The sequence below is a fragment of the Vairimorpha ceranae genome (genome assembly GCF_000988165.1).
Source record: "Vairimorpha ceranae strain PA08 1199 chromosome Unknown NODE_26, whole genome shotgun sequence".
NCBI lineage: Eukaryota > Fungi > Microsporidia > Nosematidae > Vairimorpha > Vairimorpha ceranae.
In genome coordinates, this window is record NW_020169321.1 from 17953 (window position 1) to 40762 (window position 22810).

Below are 22810 nucleotides of genomic sequence, written 5' to 3' on the forward strand. Positions count from 1 at the left end.
GGTGCTATAAAAAAATATTATCATTCTTTCTTAAACTTAAATTTTTAAAAAATTAATTAAAGTTTAAGTTATTTATTACATTTCTTTTGGGTCCCTAATGAATCCTCAACTTTTTCAAAAAATATTCATGTGTTAAATACGAAAGAATGGACTAATGGCTACAAAGTTACATCGATTCATGCAAAGGGTGTGATACAATGAAAGACATAAGAGATTCTGTTAAACCCCGTGATAAAAGAGTTTGCTTTCTTTTTTTAAAAAATAGAAAACTTTCTTATAAATGTCTTAAGTGGGTATTTATTCTAATATTTGTAGTTTTAATTGTATTCTCATTTTTCGTAAATTTACTTAGTATAAAAGATTATAAGTCGATATTCGATTGCATTTTTTGGAGCATTTTGTTTGTTTTATCTTTATATGGTTATCACATATCTGTTGAATTGCTTTTTCATTTAAATCAAAATGTTAAGTAAAATAAATAATTAATAGGTTAATATTACGTTTTTTATTAAATTTTGTAAAGTAATATAAATCTATCCCAATCATATTTGCGTATGAATAGTGTAAATAAGCCGAGGGATGAACTACTGGGATGTACACATAAAAAGATTTGGCATCCAGATTAAATTCAAAGTCTAAAAAAAAACGTTACAAAGTATTTATTAGATACTGAAAAAACAACGTCGTTGAAATTATTTAAAAGAATAATAGTAGTTTTTGTATGCCATCAAACAAAAATGGTGCAGTAAATTGAACTATGAAGAAATACAGAAAAGAAATTTTTTTTTAAGGCAAGTTTATGCAATATAAAGCATTTTTTTGCGTTTGCGAATCTTACATAGTTAGTGTGACAGTATTGGTAGGGAGCTGGCTATTATTGAAATTGTTTTTATAGTTCTTATCTCCCGAAGGAAAAAAATTTTTGATAGTTAATCAAGTTTTTTTAACTAACATTTTGAATGACTCGTTTGGAAGTGAGATTAGATGACCACAATTTTTATTTTTACTTGTTTTGCCAATTTTCTGAGTTATGCGCTTTGGGCGGTGTTATAATTTTATATGGATATAAAAAACAAAAGAAGTCTCATGGGTAATAAACATCACCTTTTAAATATACATCATGGAATTAAGAGATTAATATTTTTTACAAAAAACCCAAACATAATTATAATTGCATTTCTAAAAAAACAGTTTCTTACATAAAATGTGTTCTTAATAAGGTTGGCAGGTAAAAATACATGAGGATTTTTATTTGTGTCATTTAAAAAAATTAAATTTTACCCGGAAATAAAAAATAGAATTTTTAAATTTTTCTACAAAATAAAAAAATAAATAACCTTTTATATTAAAAGTGGTAAAGTTTTTGCTTAAGCTTAGAATTATAGCAGAATATAAAGTTGAAAAGAGTAAAAAAAATTGCAGAAAAATTTAATTTATATTCTTCTTATATCTTTAGAACAATAGAAGATTATGAAAAAAAAGATAATTGTTCAAACTAAGGGCTCGGGCAGAAAATCTTTGTTTAATGATAGTGATATATTGTATCTTGACAAGGAAATTAAAAAAGATCATTTATAGGTTCAACTAAACTAGCGGAAAAAAATTTTAAAATCAAAAAAAAAAATTCCAAGACAGTTCATAAAAAACTAGTTGATTTGGATTATAAAAGCAGGAGAAGAGCATATAACCACTTTTGCATAAAAAATATTTAAGATAGATTAAGACTAGTAACTGAATGGTATTACAAAGATGAAAATTACTTCATAAATATTATTTGGAGTTATAAATCTAAAATATCACTGTTTTAATCAGATGGATAGTTTATTATTGCTTGAAAGATGGTTTGGGATATGATATAAAAAATTTAACATCTACTGTTAAGCATGGTGGTGGTTCAATCATGATTTGGGGATGTTTTTTGGAGAAAGGGTTTGGAAATATTTACACAATTCAAGGTAAAATAGATAGTTATAAATATTCTACAATTTTCAATGATAATTTATTTAAAACTGCATTGGATTTCAATTAAAAAGATTCATTATTTCAATAAGATAATGACCCAAAGCCCACGAATGAGATTTTAGGTTAAAAACTATAGAATTAGTTAAATGGCTATCCCAATCATCTGATCTAAATCTAATTGAGAATCTATGGTATGTTCTGAAGAAAAAAGCTAGTGATAGACGATGTAAAAATATTCAGGAATTAAAAGTTCCTGTAGTAAAAAAATGAACTAATATGGACGAGAAACTACGCCAAAAATTGGTATCAGAACTGAAAAAAATATGGAGTAGTAATTTGAGCATGAGAGTATTATACATATTTATAAAAAAATTAAATTTTTAATTCACCTAGTTATTTGATTAGATATTGAAAACAAAACATTTAATATATGTAAAAATGTATTTAAAAACATATGCACTTAATTTTAATTATAAATGAATAAAAATAATAGGTAAACTAAAAAAAAGAAATTCTATTTTTAATTCCGCTTCTGTATATGTAAAAAACGAACAGTAGAAAAATCAAAAGCTTTTTTTATATTTAGTAAGCTCAAAACTTATTAAATGTACTAATATAATTAATAGCACATAATTTAGTATATATATTAAATTGTGTAAAAGTAAGAGAAAATATCTGAAAATTTTATATTACACCAATTAGCTTGGTAAAGTTTAATATATTACACCAATTAACTTAGTAAAGTTTTATTTTAATTATTTCAAAATAACTAAATTTTCCGCAACGTAGATATTATGTCTCCTAAAGAAAAATCTTAAAGTAGTATTAAAATTATTAATAGTATACATTAAAAATATAAATAACAATTGATAAAATAAAGGATGAATACTGACATATCCTCCTGAAAGGGATTGTTCTACAATAAATTTTATTTTTAAAATGATTTATTTCTCTTATCGGGAGTGATATTATACCAGATTGAGGTGATCTTTATTTATGGTAATATTTTAATTTAATGTATGTCAAATGTCGAGGCTTTTGGCATTTTATAATATTGGCTTTAATTAAAGATTTCACCATAAATACAAACATAACATTGATTTTTATACTCAATATAAGATCTATAACTTAATCACTGGATTCTCCACTTATTAAACTAACAAATATTTTGAGTGCACTTAAAAAACTAAGGCCATTAAATATCGAAAAAACAAGAGCTATTATAATTAATACTTGAATATACGTATACCACACAGCGTTATATAAAATGAGTGCGTAAAATGCAAGGAAAGTTAATATTATAAAAGAAATTATTTGTAACGTTATCGAATGTTTCTTTATAAAATTTTCAAATCGATTATCCGTTGAAAAATCATTATGTTGAGGTAAGGGTTGCATCCTAATGCCCGTAATTAAATTATCCTCGACTTGAACAAAATGACCTGCTGGATTTCTAATACCATCATTGTTTATTTCGACATCTAAAGGGACAGATATTGTTGTATACTCATGTGTATAAGCTAAAAAGTTGAAGGGAAATACAATTGTAAACATAAGGGGAATTGAAAACCATTATTTATTATTTTAATTAAAGTAATTATCTTTTATTTTATGTAGTTTAATAAAGGCTTTAAATTTGTAATTGTAAATTATTTTTTTACTTTTTTTAATTTTAGTAATTAAAATTTGATAAATGAAAAAATAATTAAACATGAAATAGTTTTTCACTTTATTTATAGTTGTAATACGTGATTTTATATGTATGTATTTGTAAAAGTATATTCTTTACAAATTGTGACATCAAAAATTTGTTGAGTATATTTAAAGGATTTTTAGGATCATAGATACAAATCAACTTACTAATGAAAATTTTTAGAAAAATAAATGATCTTGTGGTATCTTACAAGTGTTATAAGTTTAGTTTTTGTGAACTTTTACTTAATTAATTTGTTTGTTTCGTTTTTTGATTTGTTTAAGGTTTTAAAACATAAAAAGTAGACAATGTTGAATGTGTTTAACGCCATAGTCTAGTTTGTTTTTTTTAGTTTATTGTTTGTTAGGAAACTGAGAAAAAACTATAAAGATAAAGTTTATTTTTATCCCTAATTAGTTTTTAAATCTAAAGATCTACACTGAGCAGAACCAGGCTAGAAAGAGTTATACCAGATTAGGTAAGAAGGAGCTTTTGAATAAAAAGTTATTAAATAAATATGTTTTAGAAACGTACTTTCACTTTCTCTTTGAATACGCCAGATATAATTATCTCTTTAAAAATGACAACGTAGGCTAGCAGTTTTAACAAGCAGTGTATTAAATTATACTACTAAATTATTTAAATTGAGTAATTAACATGAGAATAATGTAGATACTAGAAAGTAAATGTGGATTTTTAAAGTTTTTCGTAATCATACTTTGGCATTTTTTTAGCTTTAAAATATTTTTAACGAATTATATTGTAAATTATTACATAACGTTTGTTTGAGCTAATAAATGTTTACATACTAAAACATAAAATTGCACTACAAAAAAGGTCTATTTTAATTGCACAAATCTAAAAATCAAAGTTAATTAATATTGCATCATGTGCATGAAGCATGTTAATGTTTTAAACTTTTAAAAAAATGTGCAATATAAAATTTAAGCATTAAACGACTTATAATATAAGTTTAAATAATAAAGATTTTCTTTTCTTCGTTACAATTAAACAATTTTAATGAATTAAATTTGACAAAGAACGTTGTTAATGTAAAATTTATATTAAAGCAAAAGTTTTTATTTTAAACAAATAACTTAAACATCTTGTTTACTAAAAACAAATTTTTGTTGTATAAATTAATAACATATTATTAGATAAGTTTTAAATATTCTAAGTGAAAAAAATAAATACGATCTAAATCCAAATATTGTGGTTATTACAAAAAGGCTGGCCAAGATCTGATGGTGATTTCTGAAAGCGAGAAGAACTATTTTTATTAGACATATATTATTTATTGAAACTTATTAAATATTTTTCTTTTTTGATCTGAAACATAAGGTTGCAGATCGTTCTCAAACGTTTCAGCTTAAAAGTTTGGGTCTTGTGATTGGCGGAGTAGAGGCCATCGGTAACAGTATTAAATGTAATAGCTCGATGTGCGTAGTAATTAAGCAACTTTGATGTATACAAATATTATAAATTTTTACGACACCACGATGATTAATTTAGTAATACTTCTAAAGCGACTTTAAAAGTTTTAAAAAACTGAAAGCAGAATAAAACACAAAAAATAAAGAAGATTATTTTTATGTTATTGATGATCACTAAGCAAATAAGATGACAACGTTGTTATTAATAAATTTTTAACTACAATACAAATATCAATATTTGTATACATCTCAAGATAATTAAGATTTGTTAAATAAAAAGCTCATTTTAAATTTTTATTCAAGCCTGTGACCGTACAACCGGCCTACATTCCGAAAGCCTATACATTAAAAGACAAAGAATAAAAAAAATTATATCTGCCAGAAAAATAAAACCAAAAAAACACATATCTATAAAACGACCGGCGTACAGTGAAAATCCAATGCAAAATGCAGAAATCAAGCCAAGAACTATAAATAAAAAAAGTGAAATGCACATAAGAGATTTACTACAAAAAATGTCTGTTCTTGGCTCATACATTAAGACTGGTGTTCGAACAGCAACATAAGTTTGATCCATCCTTCTAATATGATCTTCTAATTCTCCTTTAATAGTTCCTTTAAGTATACTTAGTAGCGTAAATATTATTAAAAACTGGTTTAACTTCATGTTGGGGTAAGCATAAAGATTTTATATTTAATTTATTAAACACCGTTTTTGTAAAATTTATTAAAATTTATTAAAAAGTTTAAAACTTTGAAAAATCCGCCAAAGTAATTTTCTAAAATTATAACATTTAATTTATTTTAAATAAAATAATACCTTACAATAAAACAATTTAATTACTGACAACTTTTTGAATTTTTTTAATTAAAATAGTTAAAAATAAGAATTTAAACAATATTTCACATTCAAACAGATTTCTATTTTAACAATGTACTAGTCATTTTATTGTTTAAATATCTTTATTTAGGCATATTGTTTTTATGTTTTAAGTTCAGTTCTATAGACTTATTATATTTAAATTTTTATTTTTGAAATAAAAATAACCAAAATTTACTATAAATTCAAAAAATAAATAAATTATTTTTATTATAAATCTTACTTTGCCTTAATATTATAAACATAAAGTAAATAAAAATGCTAAAATAATAAACACACATAAAAATTGTACATACATTTTTAAAAATTCCTTTCATTTCAGTTTTAATCTCAACTACTTTGGTTATTAAAATTCTGTATGCATCTTATAAAAAATAGTAAATACTTAATAAAGAAATATTAAGCAGTAGCTCATCAATAAAAAGATAAACATCTTAAAATATGCATACAATATAAATATATAATACTATTAAACATACGATACAAATATAACAAAAATAAAAAATTAAATGTATTTCAATGCCTCTACCCCATGGTCTTGTCATTTTGTGAGTTTAGGATAAAAAATGAATTGACATCATTAGTGTTATTAGAAAACACTTCATACACTATCTCATATTCACCACCTATTATAAACTACGTTATGTATATAAAATCAGGCTTATACAAAAATAGATCTTTATCTTTTACTATCTCTTTTCCACAGGAATATCCTTTTGCATCTCCTAAAATAAAATGCAATACAAAAATATTTCATCCCTCCATAGATGAAGAAGGTAACACATGTCTTGAGATTTTGAGACTTAACTGGAAGTGTACTTATGGTATACAAAATATATTTATAAATTTATACACAATTTTTATAAATCTGGACTGTGATACACCGTTAAATACTGAGGCAGGAGATTTAATGATAAGAAACTGGGATGAATTTGTAAGTAAAGTAAATACATACAAATAAAAAATTTTGATATATTACAGTTTTTTACATGTTGAATTGGTACACTTCTATTGTATATTTTTATTGTATAAATATCCTTCTTTACATGTTAACCAAAATTTTAATATGTGATAATTTAAAAATCTAAAATATCTTTTCTCTACATGTTGGACAGGTCTTATGTCTCGTAATCCATGGTACCACACATTTTGAATGGAAAAAGTGTGCACATTTTAATGTGATTATTTTATTATTTCCTGTAAAATATGAGAAGCATATTCCGCATGTATCTTGATCTTTTTTATTTATTAAATTTTTATAAAATGTACTTTTATAGTTTTTAATATTATTAATTTTTATATTTTGTAATTCTATATTCTCATTAATCTCATTTATAATTTCTATATCATTATCTATACATAATGATTGATGTGTATTATTATCCACAATATGTGGACTAGACACTTCTATATCATCTTCATAATCAAAATTGACTAGATTAAAAGGACACATTTCAAAAATACAAGTGTCTATAAAAGTATTCTCATCAGAACAAAAGTAATCTTCATCATCAAAATCACTAGATATTTCCATATTAAGGATTAAAAAATAAGATTTATTATTTTCATAAGAAACAGGATATTTTATATTTTGTAAAATTTATATGTTTACTATTTCCTCTATTTATGCATAAAAATATTTTTTAAAAATAACAAACAAATTTTATATTTTGTAAAACTTATATGTTTACTATTTCCTCTATTTATGCATGAAAATATTTCATTTTTTGTAAAACTTATATGTTTACTATTTCCTCTATTTATGCATAAAAATATTTTTTAAAAATAACGAACAAACAAATTATATAAATTTTACAAACAAACTAAAATATAAAGCAAGTAACTAAATAAATATTATTGTAAACAAATAATAATTTATGGTTTACTATAGGTAACTATATTTCATATTTTTAAACTAGCAAGATCATAAAATTAACATTTTGCTTTAATATAAATTGTTATTTTAAATCCTAAACATAAGCATATGAAATTAACCAAAGAGAAATTTAATTATTTAAAAAAATCTTCGATATTTATTTTCTCCTTAAAAATTTAATAGTCAATTCAAATATACTATCATTACAGTCGTAAAATATAAATTATGTAACCTTTAATGTATTTTATAAAAACTTAATTAAATTTATCTTACATTTTAAAAATACAAAATAAGAAATTTTTGCTTACTTTTGATACACTATTATTTTTTTATATAGAAGGTTAAAGTTCTTAGTACATTTTTCAAAGTTATATCATTCAAACTTAAAATGAAAAATCTAATTAAATTTAAGTCAATCTAACAATTATACCACAATAACTTATTATATAAATTAATATAAATGTTTTTTCATTTATCAGATTATTATAAATTAAAAATTATTCACTTATCTAAGTAAAATTTATATATATAGTTAAACAACACATCCTTAATATTTTGTATTTAGATTTTTATATTAAGATAATTTTACACGTTTAATATTTTCTCTATTATCTTTATTTATATTTACTGTTTTATACATAAAATAATCGGATTTTTTATATTTACAACTTTTCTGTTAATGACTACATTACTTCACATAATTATATTTACTTGGTATTCTTATACGTTAACTTTAAATGTTCTTTATAGACCCTTAAAATAATTTTTATATTTAAAATAATATACATTAATATGTGATTCCATAAATAGTAATTTAATTTATCCTTTTTTGATACATTGTATATTTCTTATTTCTTCTTTTCTTATCAATTGTTTATGCATGAAAATTTTTAAATAGATACATTTTTTTAAATAGGTTGTAAACAAATATAAATAAATTATAATATATTAAATCATAAAAGTAAATACAGAAAAGAGTCTTTTAATTAACAACCAAATTAATTAAATTATATTTTTAATTTATAGTTTATTTTTTGTCTCCTTTTTAATTTTCATTGTTTTTTATATTTTTTAATCTAAAAATTTTAACCCTCATCTATAAATGAATTCTGAAAATTATAACAATAATAGGGAATTAGATTATAATAAGAAAGATAATGGATATCAGAGTTACAAAGACAAGTTTACAAATGAAGAAGATAAAGATATGTTGTATGACAATGAAAACTATTCTAATGAGATGGCTTATAAATCTAATGATGTGTCTTATAAATCTAATGAAATGTCTTATAAAGAGAACAGCATGTCATTTAAGAACGAATCTCCAAATGATCCATTTATGATTAAACATAGAAAACGTACATCTAAAAAGCAATTAGAAGTGTTAGAAAAAACATTTGAGACTTGTATTAGACCAGATAGTAAAACAAGGAAGAAATTGGGGGATCAACTTAATATGACTCCTAGAGCGGTACAAATATGGTTTCAGAACAGAAGAGCTAAAATTAAGAAGTTAAGCGGTGAATATAAATCCAGTAAAAAGAAAGCAATAAAAAAGACTAAGAAAAATAACCAAGTAGCAGAATCAAATCAATATTATGATGAAAATAATTATGCTGGATCTTATATTAATAGTAAGAGAATGTATGATGGACACTATATGGCTGAACCATCTCCTTATGTAACAGATCCTTCTCAATATCGTACAGGTAGAATGTACATGGACTATGACAATAAACATCACGAGATAAATAAAGTACATTATGATCCAAATGATATGTATTCTATGAATAAGTCAAAGTATGATATGAATCATTATAATGATCATCAATATGATATGAGTAGATACACTGTTTCTCATCCTTATATGGAGGCTAGTAATTATCAAGATTCAAACTTTGTTAATGATGGAAGATACAACACTGAACTGTACGGTAACTATATGAATTCGTATTACTATGGGAATAATGCCTATAAATATAACGGTGAACAAGAGGAGGGTTATCCTAATCATGACGAATATTATTATAAAATGGGACAGAATGGAATGGGGTATTATCCTCAACAAGGTGGTGGATATTATTATGTAGACGAAAATACTAATGAAAATAATAGCGAATTTGTTGATAAACATGATAAATAAATTAAATTTTTTAATTTGATTTTTTTGACAGTTTTGATTTAATTTGTTTTTCTTCAATTTGATAAACATTCTATGAATATTTATCAACTTTATTTGTTACATAAAAAATTCTATTAATACACAAACCAATAAATACATGTATAGTTATAATAATTAGTGAACAACAATAAAGTTTAATATAATTTATAACTAAACTAAAATATAGAATTAAATAATTATTTATATAACAAGATTTTAACAATTTAGTATTTAAAAATAATTTAAAAAAAATGACCTGTCTACTATTTTTAACAACATAAAATAAATAAAGATGAATTTATTTTATAAAAATTTAGTAAAAATTACAGTCTTCTTATTTTGGAACATATCATTAGCAAATGCAATATCTAATAATGTAATGCTATGACTTATTGAAAAACATAAAAAAGCTAATTAATACAAAATTGAAAGGTAATTTTTTATTGTATAAAAAAAAATTGATTGATGACAAAAAATATTTTTAAAAAATTTATTATTTTATTTAAATTTAATTTTTCGTTACAATTTATATTTAAACATTAATGGCAAAAAAAATATAAATTTAATTAAAAGTTTATAAAAAAGTTTAGCCAAAATTCTTTGATTTAAAAAATAAATTGCCCAGGATCTTAAAATATTTTGAAAATAGATGTTAAATGATGTACATTTACAAAAAAGTAAATTAAAGTTTAAAAATAAATAATTTAATTTATTTTTTTAATAAAATTGGTTTTTATTTTTAGAACTGTTTTTATTATTGTAAAAATCAAGGATATAATTAACATGCATATACTAGATACAGGTATGTTATACTTTAAATTTGAATAACTGACATTTATTTGTATAAAAATAAATCTATAGTTTCGTCTATTATTGTAAAAAAGTTTCTACCGCTAATAGTGGATGGGTTTGATATAAAATATTTATAAACATTTTAAAGATTTATATTATGTGTATAAAAGGACAATTTTATATGAAAATATTTAAAAAAATATTAAATGAAAATAAGGTGTTGGTATAAAACATGGGTTTATTTATTATAAATTATTAACTCACAACATGTCAGATATCTCATGATATAGGAAGATATCTTTGACATGTGTTGGTACCATTCCTACATAAGGATAAATAAACTTTTATTTGTAATATATAAAAAAATTCTTAATTATATTTTGTTTGTTCCATGAAAAAAACATAAGGAGTTTTAACTACAAAATATTTCAATCTTTTTCATTTTTTTTGTAAAAATAAATATTAAATGTAATAAAGGAGGTATTAAATTTTAATTCGTCAGTTATATATAATAAAAAGAGAATCTAAAAGCATTTATAGAGGAATTTCAAGGCTGTTAACTCTCAAAAAGATTGATGACCCTGACATATCGTTTGTGTTTAAAAAAAACGAGTTAACTGGATGGTAGCAAAGTAAAACTTTTGTATGTAGGAATCGTAAATTTTGACATGTCAAACATATTAATATATTTATATGTTTGACTTCTGACTATTAACTATTTTCTAATAAAAAAACTCGTTTTTAATTTCATATTGTAGAAACTGAATAAGGGATATATAACCTTTATAAGGATTTAAAACTAAAAGGTGGTTTTTACTTAAGAAAGGTCTATAAAAATTTTAAAATTTCGTTTGTTGAAAAAAAATATCCCCTGAAAGATAAAATAAAGAAAAGGCAATATCATAGCCTCCTATGGCAAAAAATAAAATGTAAATTATTTTATAAAAGTAAACAGGATTGAGTTGAATGAAAATTACTTTAGTGGGGAGGCCTTAACCCAACTAACATGTGATTAAGACTTCCACCTAAATATGAGACGATAAATATTAATAAAAGTATTATTGAAAGCTATTTAAGATCTGGGAGATAGTTCATGGGGCATTACAAGCAAAAATCAAAAACCAATACATTAATAAAAGTAATATGGTTTTAAGTATAGGTATACTTACTTACTATAATACTTATTTTTTGGTAAATACTATAGATAGTTAAAAGAGAATAAAAGAAAGTTGAAACAAAAATTAACAAAACAACTTCAGCAGCTTCATTAGACTAAATAAAACACGATTTAAATATGGACTTGCCTGTTAAATAAAATATGGGCCTAAGAAGGCCAACGAACTTGCATCTCTCAATGCCATCCTGACTTAACTAGAGGTTAGAATGGAAGAGTGGTCAAAGGACGTTCTACCAAGCCATATTAAATAGAAGGAAACAGATTCTGAGAGAAGACAGGGATAGAATATCAGGGTTCTATAGAGAGAAGTTAAAGATTAGATGTCAATCTGATGATGAAGAAAAGATCAACAAAGGTGGTGGTAAACGAGGCAAGAAGTCCCACTATAGTAAGAGAATACAAACTAAAGAATTGCGTCAAGAAAATGAAGATCTTAGCTGAAATAGCAAGACTGATATCCTACAAAGATATTGTCAAGCAGGATGAAGTGAAAAAACATTTCTAAGAAGTCTGGACTCATATTAAAGATAGAGAAATTAGTGAAATTGGACCAATAAGAAAAGTATGCTCAACAAAAGTGGACATGACCGTTTTTAACTCAATAGACAATGCAGTTGGTAATGTAATCAACAATATCTTATGAAAGATGTGGCTAAACTGCTACAAGCATTTCAGATATGTTCCGAGAAATAGCAACAAAAGAAGCCAAGAAAAGCATATGGAAAGAAAGTATAGAGAAAATAATAGAAGACTTTACTAAATTAAACGAACTTATAAATAAGTATAAAGAAAATAATATTAAGGATGGGGAAATGCACACGCAGAACATCCACAAAACCCATGAGACCGATTTGCTTCAGGTACTGTGGGACTCGAACCCGATTAAACCCCACCTCCTTAGACTACGGTGCATCAAGCTCCGCCGTACCCATTGGGCTTTGTCTTTAGGAGAATCTTTGGTCATCGGATAACCACTTTGAACATATCCTTTTTCAGAGATATAATTCTCTGCAAAAATCTAGCAGCGGACAGGACAAAAGAGTCCGCACCCTTCTGGTCGATAAGAACAGAGTTTCCGAATCCCGTGTATAGCACCACGAGGACAACACTTTTAGTCTTCTATCCCAGGAGTAAAAAAATAATCAAAAAGTCGATGAACAGAAAATTGTAGAACTCCAAAAGTAGTTTAGATACTCAAACTTAATAATCTTAAAGATGTTAAAAAAATGGTCATATACATTAATAAAAGAATAATAATAAGCAGAAGAAAATCCAAAATCATTAAAGAAGAAGACTATCTAGAAAAACGAATAAAAAATTTGGGGTTTATCTAGTTCGATTCTAAAGAGACCTACAAAAAGATGTCAACGAACCAGAAGAAGCAATGAATGAGAGACTAAAGCATAAAAAAATTAAAAAATGCTGGTTAACATGTGGGAAGAAAATGAAGAAAGAATATGTATGCAGATTATCTACTGAACTATAATTTAAAAATCGAGGAAGATCTTGTATTTTCCACCAAAGAAGAATTCATAGCTATATAAAGAGACTGCTTAGGAAGGAAGCGGTTGGGTCTAACCGAATATTTAACTTCTTCTTGAAAAAGATAGACACGATACATAGGGAACTGTATGCATGTTAAAAACATATGTATTGAAGGAAAAGAAGAAGGGTTGTTCTACAAAGGCATTACATATTTGATACTGAAAGGAACCTACATATCTGAAAATACTACCGCTAAATTATCCGTATGTCAAATTTATATAAGCTAACAACGAAGTTGGCAGAGCACGCACTACAGAATATTGGAGAGGCAAAATTACTATTACGTGAAAATCAAATGAGAACAGCCAGGAGAATGCAGAACACTAAGGAACAAGCGCTCACGAATATAACTCTTAATATACTCCACAATTACAAACTTAAGATCACGTGGAAAGATGTTAAGAAAGCGTGTGATTCAGTAACGTACACAGCCCAATGCTTGCATGAAATGTCTAGGAATTATAGCTTGATTAAGACTTTGTTAGGAAATTGGAGTGTTGAAATAAAAGTCGTAGAAGAAGTAGACAAAATAAGGAAGAAGATTCTTATTTTAAATGTTAGGATTACTAGACTTGACAATCTAAGAACAGCAGAATAGAAAAGAAGCACAAGTATTGTTTCTTAGCAAACCATGCAGCTTCTATGTACAAATATAAATCAAAGATTATTCCGTATGTAATCACGTAGGATGGTGTGGTTACTAATTACCACCGACAACGTAGAAATGAGCTAAAGCTTTACCCGACTTGAAGTTAACATTTAATCTAGAACACTTAAAATGACATTAAAAATCTGATTGGACAGCTGCCGTAATGTGAACACCGAAGCAGATGCAGGTATAAAAATTATCTTAGGATTAAAAGACTCATAGAATTGAATGGCGGAGCATGACACAAAAAGGCTTGTGTATAAAATTACTAAAAAGAAATAAAACGTTTATTATTAAAAAAATAGATAAAATTTAATTGTTAAAAAATAAAGACAGCAAAAGAAGAAAAACCACCAGGTTACCAAGAACTCCACTTTAAAAACAAAACATCAATATTGCGCTTACACGCAAGCATACCTTTACGGTCTTGCTCATTGGAGAAAAGGACATTTTCTTAGGATACAGAATCTTCAGTCTACTTAAAGACCATCTCTCACCTTAAATGGGTGTACAGAATATTATTGCCTGGCTCAATACACCAATTAAGAACACAACTCAGTTCAGCGGAGCGATACAGCAACAGTATCATGCCTGATTTCTTCCAAGTCAAAATTAAAAATTTCTTTCTGTTAATTAAAATTAACTTATTTACTTTCATTTCTAAACTTTTTTGTAAATATTTCAATTTATTAATTTTATCAATTTTCATCTAATTGTTGTGATTGATATCATTAAGCTTATTCTGTATCAAATAGCTCTGTGAACAATCATTTTGTCTATAAACTTTATATATGTACAGAGTTTATCAAATTTTCTAGATTGTGTTTCAATCCCTCTTTAGTACCAAGTATGAATTTTGCTTTGTCTTGGTTACTTATTCTTGAAAATTGTAAGAGTGGGCAGTTTCTTTGCATATTGGTTTTTTAATTTTAAAACCAAAATTTCTAATAAGTTGGCTATATTGCTAATATGTTGCATTGAAAAAGACTTGTTAATTTAAACAAAAGTACGTGCCACAAGTAAAAATTACAAACTGCTGTAATATTTCTTAAATGTTTATTAGCTTTTTAAAGTTCTTACCATTATTCTTTTATTAAATTCAATTTTTTTTAATATAACTAATTACTATTTATCATTTCGATAATTAAAAATGTAAAAATTTTACTTAAAAACACTTAACTGGATTTTTAAAAAATAACGACTTTTTAGTTGAAAGATATTTATTAATTATCTCTTTAAATTAGTTCTTATGTTTGGAACTTTAAAGTGCACTATCAAAAATATTGTTAACGTTATCAGACCTACACTATTAATAGGTATCATGTATTTTAGCCAGCTAAGCTTTAACTTAATTATATAAATTGATAACAAGGCATGCGGATCCTTTGTATAATTTACATTATTAAAAATCATTTTTTGTATAAATAAATCTGCAACGTTTAATAAAGTACTTCTTGAGCTATCATACTTTAAGTTCTGGTAAATTTTCAATAATTTAAAAGGCAACTTTGCACTTAGATACCGATATCTGATTAAATTGTTCATATACATATCAAATAGAAAAGATGGATATATAAACTTGATACACATTACGTAAGGCAAAAAGCTCTTATCAATAGAATTTAACAAATTACGTATCCAAAGGTTAATCGAATCATGCTGAAGGTAAACCAACACATTATGCCACACCAATAAAAGCGTAGTCATTTTTGGTCCAAAAGTATACGCTGCTATTAATGAGTGAACGATCGAAAGTAAAAGTACAGACAACAAAGTGAAAACATATAAAATTAGGATTATTATCATCGGAACGTACGCATTTCTATTAAGAAGTAACAATATTAAAAATATAAAATTTAAAAAAAAAGTGGAAGCTACAAACCGTTGCATTATGTCATAAAAGTAATAGGACAATACTGAATATTTTCCATTAAAAATCTCTGAATTCCAAATATTGTGTTCTTGCCGATGAATATTATATACTACTGTAAATACAACAACAGTTAATATAATAAAATATGTATAAAAAGAATAAGCCAAAGTTATTTTGTCGGCAGTTCCTAAATTAAAATTTGGCGTTTTTTTTAAAGAGGCAAAATCATTAGCGAATTTTCCAAATGATGAATACATTAGCTGCATGGAGAAATAAGCAACGCAAAGTAGATAAGCAGTCAAAGTTTTTTTATAACCAGGACTACGATAAAGTAACTTTAAGTTATGCTTAAAAAGAATATATGAATGCCTTAAATTAATATTCCAAAAAAATACCTTGTTATTGTTACATGCATCTGGTTCGGATAATTGTTCTCTTACCGTATTCTTTTGTTCAATATCATATAGTTTATTTTTGCATTTTGCAGAAATTTCTTCATTTGAATGCAGCAGAAACAAGAATTCCGAAGTCGAATATTTACCATGTGGCTCTATGCCATTCTCAAATAAAAATTCGTCAATTTTATCCGCCTTTCCTATGTAAAATAATCCGCCACGAGTTAAAAAAATTAAATCTCCAAAATAACTGTAAAGACCATCTCCGGGTTGGTGAACAGTCATAATTACTATTTTATTATTTTTTTCGGCGTAGTTTTTAAGACTTGCAACAATTTTAAGAGCACTACTAGAATCCAATCCTGTTGTGGGTTCATCTAAAATTAAAATTTCTGGATTATTAGCAAGTGTTATGGCTACCATAGCTCTTTTTCTTTCACCTCCCGATAAAGACTTAAGTATAGCATCTTTTTTATTCGTAATATTACTAATTGCGATGGCCTCATTAGCAATTTCAACATTCTCCTTGTACGACGTAGCATTATTAAATGATAGATTGTACATAATCGATTCAAAAAGTGTAAGATCTTGATAAAAAATATCTTCTTGTGGTAAAAAAGCTATTTTATTTATCCATTCCTTCCAATCCCTCTCTTTTCCGTTATAAGTTATATTCCCTGATGTCTTACAGTTTGATGCTAAATTACCAATCAATAATTCAAAGAAATGTGTCTTACCACATCCACTAGCACCCATAACAGCTGTAATCTTTCCTGATTCTACCTGACCAGATAATCCGTTAATAATTCTTGCGTATTCTGTATGTATCTCTTTATCTTTATTTTTAACTTCATAAACTAATTTATCAAACTTCAAAATATTTTTACCTTCGTTCATACCCTTGTTACCTAAAAAGTTTAAATACTAAAATTTTAAAAAGGGAAAGTTTAAAAAAAGAAAATATCACAATTTTTAGAAAAAGTAAAAATAAATTTACTACTTAATTTTATTCTTAAAATTTATAGAAAAATAAACTTTAATTTAAAAGTAAAATTTTTTGATTTTAAACATTGATAGTATAGAGAGAAAACTATAGATATGTTCAACATTGATAGTGAAGAGAGAAAACTATAGATATAACAATTGATAGCATAGAGAGAAAACATAGAAATGACGATGGTATAATTTTTTACTAAAAAAGTAATTCCAAATACACATTTACTTTTTTTGTAAAAATATAGAATGTTTACATGCTTAAATATTTTTTTTTGTTGTGATCATAAAGGATGCAAGAGAATTTATAATTTATTTTAAGTAAATGAAAAAATTATAAATAAAAATGTTGAAAGTATATTTATAAATTTAAAGTAAAGTTATTTTTTAATCATTTTGCTTATTTTTAAAAAATTAAAATTTAAACTGATCATAAATTTAAATTTAAAAATATATTTTTTATGATTTTTAAAGCGTAGATTTAGATAAGTAAACGCAATAACTTTATATGACATCTAACAAGCAACTTATAGTTGCTTGATTTTCTATATTGTATTGACATAAATGCAGGTTTGAAATTTATAAAAAACTTACAATAATAAATAAAGTGACTTTTTATATGATTAAAAACTTAAGAATATTCTTTGCATTAAAATAAATATTACAGATTCTTAAAAAATATCGTAAATGTGTATTTTTAGATACATTTAAAATTTAACACCATTTTTTAAATTTACAAACATAAATGCAAAATAATCGAGCATTGTGTGTTTTTAGAGAAAACAACACACTTTACAAATAAAAATACTAAAATTGGCAAATTTAAAATTATATTTTTTCATTTTTTATTTAGTGAAACCTCAATAGATAAATGTCAACCAGCCCTGATATTCTGCAACTAAAGAGGATAATGTGTTTTACAACAATTCAGTTTCTTTCAATAGTATTTGTGTGCATTCCTGTCTGCAGATCAACGAAATTAATAGAATAGTTTACTGTTTTATTTAAATTTAAATGTTTAAAGAAACCAGAATACCCCTTCAAACAACCAGTATGTATTGTAGAAGCATTGTCAATACATTTGGTACAGAAGGTTGTTAATATTTTTTTATCCCTTTTATTTAGGGTTGCAATTAACACATCTGTGTGTTCTACTCACTGTGCCAATAATCCACACACTGCCCACAAGGTGTCCTCTTTTAAATTTTTTTTTATAAATTTACTTTCATTTAATTCAACAATAGAATTAAGACCCCCAACATTTTAACATTATTATTTAGATATATTTATTAAAAGCGTTAAACTTTCTAATTTTTTAAAATTATGCTAAAAGTTGACTTAGACACATTTAATATTCTTTCTATTAAATATATATTGACACATAATTAAACCATAAATTAAGGATTTTGGTGATTATCTTTAGAAATAAAGTCTTTAATAACAATAAAATCTTTTTTTACAAGCAAAAAAGTACCACTAGTTGTTTTTTTTGCTTAAATGGTTTATAAAAATATCCATATTTTATGCAATTTTTATTTTTTTACATTCTTTCTGTCAATTATATCAAATTTTTACGTTCTTTCTATTTTATCATTTTTAAAGATTAAAATTTAAAATTTTTGATTGTATTAAAAATACCAAAAATCGACATTTAGCTTGATCCTATATGTAAATTTTGTCATTTTAATGCTATACATTTATTTTAGAATTGAAATGCTTAGTATGAAAAAATTGAAAAGTACACACATGTTATTTTACAATAGATTGTACATACTTTAAATATTAATTTGTTAAAATATCATCTTTACTAATGTGGCACTGAAATAAAAACAATTATAGGTTGTAGCGATATTTTAATATTTTAATCCCCGTGAACTTAATGATCTCTGTTTAACATCCTTTTAATAATTTACCTTTTAACATTTTTAAACAGTCTTTTTTTTTAATGTAACTATTTTTGCGTCTTTAATCTAAAATAATAATTTTATTTATTAAAGACTGTTAGAACATTAATAACAACATTTAATTTTTTTATGAATTTTGCAAAATAAAGTATGTTTATTTTGCTTTCAGTAAATTAATTTACTTAAAATATCCATTTACTTAATATTCAAACTTTGCTGAAAAACAAAATTCTTTCTTTTAGGAAATTTTTAGTTACGTTTCACATTATTAGATTTAGAAGATCTATTTCCACATTTATTTTTTATTTTAATTTTGTTTTTTTAATTGTAATTTTAATTTAATGATAAAAATTCGATTTCAAAATCTAACACATTCAAACAAATCAAATTTAGTTTAACTATAACAAGTTAATAAATTATTATTGCAAAGATAATATTTATAACTAAATATTTTTGTGGTTATTGCATGAAAGTGCAAGTGTGGAAAATTTACAATCAACATTTTTATAGAAGTAACCAGTACAAAATATAAATGAATTTTAATAATCTTTTGCTTGTCTTGTATAAATTTTTTAATTAAATTACTGTAATTTTAGAACAGAAAAGGAGCTAAATTAAATAAAATAAGTGTGTTTTTTAAAAATAACAAACAGCTAATAAATTTTATCTTAAAATCTATTTAATTTATAAAAAAGTAACATTCTTATACTTGAAAAATTTAAATACATGATTTTAAACTTACGAAAAATTTTTTAACATTTTGATAAACTAATTTTTTTTACGAATTTTTGTTGAGACAAATTGTAGATAACTTTACCAAACGAACCGGGTTATGTAATCACAATTGGTATGTATTAAGGTGGAACATGATCAGGAAATAAATAATATATAATTGGTGTGTATAAAGAAGTAAAAAGCTTAGTAGAAAAAATTAAAATAAATTATTATCTTTAAAAAATTTGCTATGCTTCAAGCAGAATTCTAGAATACCTAAAAACGCACTTTATCTTGATTAAATGACTCACTTTAACCCAGACACAATTTGTGTGCTAAAAAACTACTTTAAGATACTGCCGATTCCTAAAAATCATGTCAAATTAGATTCCTTTTTTAAAGAAATATCAGATAATATAAAAGAAATTTACTTATAAAATATATTTTTTATTATAAATATGTCTAACAACAACTAACATAAAGTTGTGTTTTACTATCACATTTTTGTAAATGTTCTTTTTCTATGTTTTAAATTTCTTTGTTAACTGTTCGTTTATGTTTTTTACATCTCGATGTTTTATTTTCTATTTTTTCATTTAAAGTATCTTTTGATGCACCAATCGACACGCTTTTTTCGCTTTCTTCAAATAGTTCAAATTTATCAATCTTTTTTTTATGTACAAGATACGCCCATGTGTAACCCATTCCATTAATTTCACTTCGTTCTTCTAAATATCCTTGTACTATCATTTGAGTAACAATTCGTTCTACTTCAAGTTTTTTAAGATGTTTACCTTTGCCTGCAAAAGGCGAACCTACCTTTTTACTGCCTATGCCTCGATAAACATCTATTATCTGATGAATACTAAGTTTATGTCGTACTAACTCATATATTTCTTTAGCTTCTTTTGTGTAATCTTTTTTAACAATATTTTTAATCATACAGTTATCACATCCTTTTTTACACAATTTACTATTAAATTCTTCGTTGAAATACGTTAAAATTAATGTTCTTCTGCAGTCAACTTTATTCTCGCAGAATCTTATAACATCCCTAAGTTCTTCACGTTGTCTCTGTTTTTGTGCAGTATCTTTTGTCATATTTATCATATAATCCAGTTTTTTTTTATCTCCGTAATGATAATATAATATACATACACTTTCCTTACCATCTCTACCAGCTCTTCCAGTTTCCTGGTAGTATCCTTCTAGACTTTTAGGCATACTGTAGTGAATAACGAATCTAACGTCTTTCTTATCAATACCCATACCAAAGGCTATTGTAGCTACTATAATCTTAAATCTATTATCATTCCACATACTTTGTATAGACATCCGTTCTTTTTTTGTAAGACCCGCGTGATAAAAAGCAGTTTTTAAGTGTTTATTTAATTTATCGGAGATCATTTCGCATTCTTTTTTGCTAGTACAATAAATAATACCACATTCATTTTGATAATGCGACTGTATAAATGTGACTATGTCTAGCTCTACTGATCGTGTTTTGGGTTTTACAAAATATTTAAGGTTTTCACGATTAAAACTCTGCTTATAGACAACGGCGTCTCTAATTTGTAAATTAGACATAATATCAAGCTCTACTTTTGGTGTAGCGGTAGCTGTAAGTGCTACTATAGGCACTGATGGATACATTTCTTTGATTTTTTTCATTTCAATATAATCCGGCCTAAAGTCATGCCCCCACTGACTGACACAATGTGCTTCATCAACAACAAACCTACTAAGTTTATTCATACGAAGTAGTTCTTTAAGTTTACTTTCTAAATTATAATTGGCACATAAGGATTCAGGAGTTACATAAAACATTTTAACTACCCCTAAAGTCATATTTTCTAGAACCATACGCCTTTCTGATGCATTTAGTGTAGAATTAAAAGGTAAGGCTAAAATGTTGTTATTTAATAAATTAGATATTTGATCATGTACCAGTGAAAGTAGTGGGCTGATAATAATAGTAACCCCATTGTCTATTAGAGCGGGTATTTGATAACATAAAGATTTTCCGCCACCAGTAGGCATTAATACAAATACATCTTTTTTTTCTAGAATTGATTTTATAATAGACTCCTGATTCGTACGAAATTTTTCTAACTTAAAAACATTTCGTAAAATATCGAGTTGTGGTGTCATAACCTCTGTATAGGGAGAAGACATAAAAAGATCTTCTTCGTCAATATCAAAGGAATTAAAGTTGTAAGAAATGTCATCTATATTTTTTTTCATAATTTTTACATCATCGCGTGTCAAATCTTCCTCGTGAATATCAAAGGAATTTAAGTTGTCAGAAATGCCATCTATATTTTTTTTCATAATTTTTACATCGTCACGTGTAAAATCTTCCTCGTGAATATCAAAGGAATTTAAGTTGTAAGAAATGTCATCTATATTTTTTTTCATAATTTTTACATTATTATAATTTTTATTATTTTCAGTTATAATTTCAATGTCATCATCGTCATCTCTACTTTTAATAAAATTATCAGCTTTCTCGATTATATTATCGCTATCAAGAGATCGAATACAATCTAAAAATTCAATATCACTACTATCAGAAGTCCCTTTACTTCTGTATACAGCATTTATAAAACTTTCTTCATTCTCTAAGTCTTGTATGTGTTGTACAATAGTATCTTGATTTATATTTTTATTATTTTTTATAGACTTATTGTTCTTCATAAGGGAGTATTTTTAAAAGATAATGAGAAATAACATAATATTTAATATTTACTGATAGGAATATAA

At 25.0% G+C, this 22810-nt stretch overlaps 12 protein-coding genes across 12 annotated transcripts; 6 read left to right on the plus strand and 6 right to left on the minus strand.

The window, feature by feature from the left end:
* Window positions 1–197: 197 nt before the first annotated feature.
* AAJ76_2600018150 (hypothetical protein) lies at window positions 198–473 on the plus strand (the record flags this gene model as incomplete). The annotated part of the gene is made up of 1 exon (XM_024474825.1): window positions 198–473. The coding sequence occupies one exon, from the start codon at window positions 198–200 to the stop codon at window positions 471–473; it is 276 nt and encodes a 91-aa protein (XP_024331009.1).
* Window positions 474–3090: 2617 nt separating this feature from the next.
* AAJ76_2600021468 (hypothetical protein) lies at window positions 3091–3516 on the minus strand (the record flags this gene model as incomplete). The annotated part of the gene is made up of 1 exon (XM_024474826.1): window positions 3091–3516. The coding sequence occupies one exon, from the start codon at window positions 3514–3516 to the stop codon at window positions 3091–3093; it is 426 nt and encodes a 141-aa protein (XP_024331010.1).
* Window positions 3517–5386: 1870 nt separating this feature from the next.
* Window positions 5387–5755, minus strand: AAJ76_2600023707 (hypothetical protein; the record flags this gene model as incomplete). Its single annotated transcript, XM_024474827.1, has 1 exon — window positions 5387–5755. One exon carries the CDS (start codon window positions 5753–5755, stop codon window positions 5387–5389), a length of 369 nt encoding a protein of 122 aa, XP_024331011.1.
* Window positions 5756–6500: 745 nt separating this feature from the next.
* AAJ76_2600024453 (ubiquitin conjugating enzyme e2) lies at window positions 6501–6929 on the plus strand (the record flags this gene model as incomplete). Its single annotated transcript, XM_024474828.1, has 1 exon — window positions 6501–6929. The coding sequence occupies one exon, from the start codon at window positions 6501–6503 to the stop codon at window positions 6927–6929; it is 429 nt and encodes a 142-aa protein (XP_024331012.1).
* Window positions 6930–7052: 123 nt separating this feature from the next.
* On the minus strand, window positions 7053–7502 carry AAJ76_2600025454 (zinc finger protein; the record flags this gene model as incomplete). Its single annotated transcript, XM_024474829.1, has 1 exon — window positions 7053–7502. The coding sequence occupies one exon, from the start codon at window positions 7500–7502 to the stop codon at window positions 7053–7055; it is 450 nt and encodes a 149-aa protein (XP_024331013.1).
* Window positions 7503–8946: 1444 nt separating this feature from the next.
* AAJ76_2600026899 (homeobox protein hd-10) lies at window positions 8947–9987 on the plus strand (the record flags this gene model as incomplete). Its single annotated transcript, XM_024474830.1, has 1 exon — window positions 8947–9987. One exon carries the CDS (start codon window positions 8947–8949, stop codon window positions 9985–9987), a length of 1041 nt encoding a protein of 346 aa, XP_024331014.1.
* Window positions 9988–12651: 2664 nt separating this feature from the next.
* AAJ76_2600030604 (hypothetical protein) lies at window positions 12652–12945 on the plus strand (the record flags this gene model as incomplete). The annotated part of the gene is made up of 1 exon (XM_024474832.1): window positions 12652–12945. One exon carries the CDS (start codon window positions 12652–12654, stop codon window positions 12943–12945), a length of 294 nt encoding a protein of 97 aa, XP_024331015.1.
* A 509-nt stretch (window positions 12946–13454) lies between these two features.
* AAJ76_2600031547 (hypothetical protein) lies at window positions 13455–13595 on the minus strand (the record flags this gene model as incomplete). Its single annotated transcript, XM_024474834.1, has 1 exon — window positions 13455–13595. One exon carries the CDS (start codon window positions 13593–13595, stop codon window positions 13455–13457), a length of 141 nt encoding a protein of 46 aa, XP_024331016.1.
* Window positions 13596–13605: 10 nt separating this feature from the next.
* On the plus strand, window positions 13606–13746 carry AAJ76_2600031558 (hypothetical protein; the record flags this gene model as incomplete). Its single annotated transcript, XM_024474835.1, has 1 exon — window positions 13606–13746. One exon carries the CDS (start codon window positions 13606–13608, stop codon window positions 13744–13746), a length of 141 nt encoding a protein of 46 aa, XP_024331017.1.
* A 68-nt stretch (window positions 13747–13814) lies between these two features.
* Window positions 13815–14117, plus strand: AAJ76_2600031767 (hypothetical protein; the record flags this gene model as incomplete). The annotated part of the gene is made up of 1 exon (XM_024474836.1): window positions 13815–14117. The coding sequence occupies one exon, from the start codon at window positions 13815–13817 to the stop codon at window positions 14115–14117; it is 303 nt and encodes a 100-aa protein (XP_024331018.1).
* A 1278-nt stretch (window positions 14118–15395) lies between these two features.
* On the minus strand, window positions 15396–17333 carry AAJ76_2600035285 (abc transporter; the record flags this gene model as incomplete). Its single annotated transcript, XM_024474837.1, has 1 exon — window positions 15396–17333. One exon carries the CDS (start codon window positions 17331–17333, stop codon window positions 15396–15398), a length of 1938 nt encoding a protein of 645 aa, XP_024331019.1.
* Window positions 17334–20575: 3242 nt separating this feature from the next.
* Window positions 20576–22744, minus strand: AAJ76_2600040696 (atp-dependent dna helicase; the record flags this gene model as incomplete). The annotated part of the gene is made up of 1 exon (XM_024474838.1): window positions 20576–22744. One exon carries the CDS (start codon window positions 22742–22744, stop codon window positions 20576–20578), a length of 2169 nt encoding a protein of 722 aa, XP_024331020.1.
* Window positions 22745–22810: the final 66 nt, after the last annotated feature.